This window comes from Penaeus vannamei, chromosome 30 (genome assembly GCF_042767895.1).
Source record: "Penaeus vannamei isolate JL-2024 chromosome 30, ASM4276789v1, whole genome shotgun sequence".
Classification (NCBI taxonomy): domain Eukaryota; kingdom Metazoa; phylum Arthropoda; class Malacostraca; order Decapoda; family Penaeidae; genus Penaeus; species Penaeus vannamei.
In genome coordinates, this window is record NC_091578.1 from 30,391,876 (window position 1) to 30,396,875 (window position 5,000).

The window sequence follows — 5,000 nt, forward strand, 5'->3', positions numbered from 1 at the left end:
CTTCTTTCTTCCTCTCTCCGACTTCTTCCCTTCTCTTCGACTTCTCCCTCTCTCCGATTCCCCTCACTTCTCCTCTCCCTTCCTTCCCCTTCTCCCCCTCTCCGACCCCCCATCCCTCCGTTCTCCCTCTTTCCGACTCCCCCACCTCCCTTTCCCTCCATTCCTTCTCCCTCTCTCCGATGCCCTCCCCCTTCCCCTCCCTCTCTCTCTGCCCCCCTTCCCCCTTCTCCCTCCCTCCGACTCCCACCCTCCCCTTTCCCCTCCCTTCCCTCTTCCTTCCTTCTCCGCCCCCTCCTTAACCCTTCCTTCCCCTTCTCCCCTTCTCCGATCCCCTCCTCCCCCCTTCCCCTTCCTTCTCCCTCTCTCCAATCCCCTCTCGCCCCTCCCCTTCCCCCTTCTCCCTCTCTCCGACTCCCACCCTCCCCTTTCCCTCCCTCTCTCTGCCCCCTTTGCCCCCGCTGGGACTGACCATCCTCTCATCTTTTCATTTCCTCTCTCCCTTTCTTCCTCCCTCACTCTCTCTCTCTCTCTCTCTCTCTCTCTCTCTCTCTCTCTCTCTTCCTTTTTCTTTCTTTGTTTTCTCTCCCTCTCTCCCTTCCTCTTTTCTTCCCTCGCTCCCTTTCTCCCTCCCTCTCACACTCACCCTTCCACCCTCCCTTCTCCTTCCTATCTCATTCCCTCCCTTCTCCTTACTCTATACTGCTGCATCTCGCTTTTCCTTACCTTTTCTTTTCTTTCTTTCTTCTTCCTTCATTCTTTTCACTTTCTTCTTTTCTTCTCCTTACTCCATACTTTTCTCATCAAATTTGTATGCCTTTCGTCCTTCGATTATTCTCCCTTCTCTCTTCTTCCTTTTACATCTTTCATTCTTCTCCTCTCCTCTTTACTCTACTTTTCTCCCTCTCTCCCTTTCTTCGTCTACTGCTTATCCTCCATTCTTCTCTTTTCTCTCCTCTTCCCTCTTCTGTCTTTTATCTTTCATTCTTCTTCCATCTTCTACCATCCTTCACTTCTCTTCCTCCTCCTCTTCCCTTCCTTTCTCATCCTCCTTCAATCTTCTTTATTCTTTACTCCTTCCTTCTTTCCGACCCTTAACCCTCTTCATTATTCTTTCTCTTTTTCTCTCTCTTCTTTTTTAACTCCTTAATCGCGTCCCTTCACTGTCTGCGCTTTTCTCTCGTCTTTTGTTTTCTTTCCTTTTCGCTTTCCAGTCGCTTCGCTCTTTCTCTTTGATTTTCTTTCTCCTTTTTCTCTTTGGATTTTTCACTTTCTCTTATCATTTCATTTTATTTTTCTTTCCCTTCTTTTTCATATCTTATCTCTTTTTTTTTTACCTTATCTCTTTCTTTTTTTTTCCCTTTTTCTTTTTTTTTTACCTTATCTCTTTTTTTTTACTTCTCTTTTATTTGTCCTTTTGTTTCTCAATTTTATTCTCTCATCCCTCTATTTCTCTTTCTCTCTCTCTCTCTCTCTCTCTCTCTCTCTCTCTCTCTCTCTCTCTCTCTCTCTCTCTCTCTCTCTCTCTCTCTCTCTCTCTCTCTCTCTCTCTCATCTCTCTCTCTCTCTCACTCTGTTTCTCTCTCTCTATCTTTCTATCTACCTACTTATCTCTTGTTCTCCTTCTCGCTCCTTCTCTTTTTCTATCTTCTCTCCTCTTCCATTCCTTCCCTCCTTGTCCTCACCCTCCTCCTCTTCCTCCCCTCCCTCCCACCCTCACTCAAATGACCTTGCACGTACCCTAACCACGTGACCTGCTCGAGTGACCTGGTCTTCCAATCGCCCGCAATAACTTACAATAACTTAGGTCAATAGCAAGCTAAAGCAAGCCATGACAAGCCACTGCAAGCTACAGCAAGCCAGAGCAAGCCATTGCAAGATATAGCAAGCCACGTCAAGCTATAACAAGCCATAACAGTAAAACTTCGCAAGTCCTAGCAAACCAATGCTGTTCATGTCACTGAAAGCCATATCAAGCGACGTCAGACCAGAGCAAGCCACGACCAGCAAAAATAGTAGTAAACCCCAAAGCACTGCAAGCCATAACAAGACACAGCAACCCATGACAAGCCATAACAAGCCACAGCAAGCCATAACAAGCTACATCAAGCCACAGCAAGCCACAGCAAGCCACAGCATACTATATCAATCTACAGCAACTCACTTCAAACAGCAGCGGAACATAGCAAGCCACAACAAGTCATATCGACCCACAGCAACACAGCCACAGGAAAACATTACAAGCCATCGCAAGCCACATCAAACCGTAGCAAGCCATATCAGCCCAGAGCAACAAGCCACAGCCAAACATAGCAAGCCATATCAACCCACAGCAAGCCACATCAAAACATAGCAAACTATATCAACCCACAGCAAGCCACAGCAAAACATAGCAAGCCAAATCAAACCACAGCAACTCGCAACAAGCCACATCAAAACATAGCAAGCCATCGCAAGCCATATCAACCCACAGCAATTCCCAATAAGCCACATCAAAACACAGCAAGCCATATCAACCCACAACAAGCCACAGCAATTCATAGCAAGCCATAACAAGCCACATCAAACCATATCAACCCATATCAACCCACAGCAACTCACAACAAGCCACACCAAACATAGCAACCCATATCAACCCATACCAACCCACAGCAAGCCACATCAATACATAGCAAGCCATCTCAACCCACAGCAACTCCCAACAAGCCACAGCAAACTCCCAACGAGCCATATCAACCCACAACAAGCCACAGCAACCCACAACAAGCCACATCAACCCCCAACAAACCACAACAACCCACATCAACCCACATCAACCCACAGCAACCCCCAACAACCCACAACAAACCACAACAACCCACAGCAAGCCACATCAACTCCCAACAACCCACATCAACCCACAACAAGCCACATCAAGCCGCCGCAGCACAGTCCCTCCCCCGACACACAGCGGCGTGTCACTCACTCCGCTTGCCAACCGTACTTGCGTGTTAACAGCTTGCATTGATTTATAGTTTTACCATTAGTGTAAAAGTGGATCTCGAGGGGAGTGAAGGGAAGGAAAGAGGGGAGGGGAGGGGAGAGGAGAGGAGAGAGGGGAGGAGAGGGAATGGGAGGGAGGAGGGAGAGGGGGTAATGAAGGGAGGAGAGGGGAGAGGGGTAAGGAGGAGAGGGGGTAATGAGGGGAGGAGAGGGGTAAAGAGGGGTGAGGGGAAGGAGAGAGGGGTAATGAGGGGAGGGAGAGGAGGGGGAGGGGGGTAATGAAGGAGGAGAGGGGAGAGGGGAGGGGGTAAAAAGGGGGGGATAATGAAAGGGAGGAGGGAGGAGGGAAGGAGAAAGGGGGGTATGGAATGGAGGAGAGGGGGTAAGGAGGGAGGAGAGGGGAGGGGGGGGTAATGAAGGGGGGTAATGAGGGGAGGAGAGGGGAGAGGAGGGGAAGAGGGGGAGAGAGGAAGAGAGAGGGGGAAAAGAGGGAAGAAATAAAGATTGAGATGGGACTAGGGAGGGGTAGAGGAGAAGGAGAGAAGGGAAGAAAGAGGGAAGAAATAGCAGAATTGAAATGAATAGACCAGGGGAGGGAGCAGAGGAGTAGCATAGGGAGAGAGAGGGGAAAGGAGAAGAATAGGGGTAGGGGGAGAGAGGGGAGAGGAGAAGGGGGAAGAGAGGGGAGAGAGAAGGGGACTTAAAGTGAATATGGAACGAGTGACATGCGAAATGACAGGATAAGTGCAGAGGCGAGAGTATAAGTGCGGTAATACCCTGGCAGGAGAGTTAATCATAAGCTCTCGTGAAATAAGATATAGACGTGTATGAGTGTGTTTGTTTAAGTCTGTTTGTTGGGCAGTACCTCTGGGTGTGCGTGCGTGCGTGTGTGTGTGTGTGTGTGTGTGTGTTTCATGTGCTGTGCGTGCGTACGTGTGTGTTTGTGTGTTTCATGTACAGCACGTGTGGTTAGGTGTGTGTGTGTGTGTTTGTTTGTGGGCGTGTGTGTTTAATGTACGGTGCGTCTGGTTGTGTGTGTGTGCGTGTGTGTGTGTTTGTTAGTGTGTGTATGTGTGTGTTTAATGTACTGTGCGTGTGGTTGTGGTTGTGTGCGTGTGAGTTTGTGTGTGTGTGTGTGTGTTTAATGTGCTGTGCGTGTGGTTGTGTGTGTGTGTGTTTCATGTACAGCACGTGTGGTTGTGCGCGTGTGTGTGTGTGTGTGTGTGTTTGTTTTTGTACAGCACGTGTGGTTGTGTGTGTGTGTACTGTGCGTCTTTTTTTGTGTGTGTTTAATGTACTGTGTGTGTGTGTGTGTGTGTGTGTGTGTGTTTGTTAGTGTGTGTGTGCGTGTGTGTGTGTTTGTTAGTGTGTGTGTGTGTGTTTAATGTACGGTGCGTGTGGTTGTGGTTGTGGGCGTGCGTACGTGTGTGTTTGTGTGTTTCATGTGCTGTGCGTGTGGTTGTGTGTGTGTTCGTGTGCGTGTGTGTGTGTGTATGTTCGTGTGTTTGTGTGAATGTGTGTGTGTGTTTATTTCTTTTCCATTGTTTGTATTACGTGTGCATGCGCGTGTATGTTTTTATATTTCTTTAATGTACATGATTGTCTGCGTGCATGTATGTGCGTATGTGTGTTTCTTTTTATTTATTTTCCGATTATCGACTCAGAGCAGAAGGAGCAATGAGATATGTCTCTGTTGAACTAAAATCCTAATATCTCTTTATCTCTCTCTCTCTTTTTCTCTTTCTCTCTCTCTCTCTCTCTCTCTCTCTTATTCTCTCTCTCTTTCTCTCTCTCTCTCTCTCTCTCTCTCTCTCTCTCTCTCTCTCTCTCTCTCTCTCTCTCTCTCTCTCTCTCTCTCTCTCTCTCTCTCTCTCTCTCTCTCTCTCTCTCTCTCTCTCTCTCTCTCTCTCTCTCTCTCTCTCTCTGTGTGTGTACTCATTCGCGCTCGCGTGTGTGTATGTCGTGTACCTATCTATCTATCTATCCATTAATCTATCGATTTATCTATCTATCTACTTACA

The 5,000-nt window shown here is 47.9% G+C and overlaps 2 protein-coding genes across 2 annotated transcripts in view; both read left to right on the forward strand.

The window, feature by feature from the left end:
• The window catches only part of LOC138867547 (serine/arginine repetitive matrix protein 5-like), a 63,466-nt gene that overhangs the window by 10,492 nt on the left and 47,974 nt on the right, over positions 1-5,000 (forward strand). The window lies entirely within an intron of this gene.
• On the forward strand, positions 1,943-3,004 carry LOC138867531 (uncharacterized). The gene is made up of 2 exons (XM_070143389.1): positions 1,943-2,329; positions 2,471-3,004. Exons 1-2 carry the CDS (start codon positions 1,943-1,945, stop codon positions 3,002-3,004), a joined length of 921 nt encoding a protein of 306 aa, XP_069999490.1.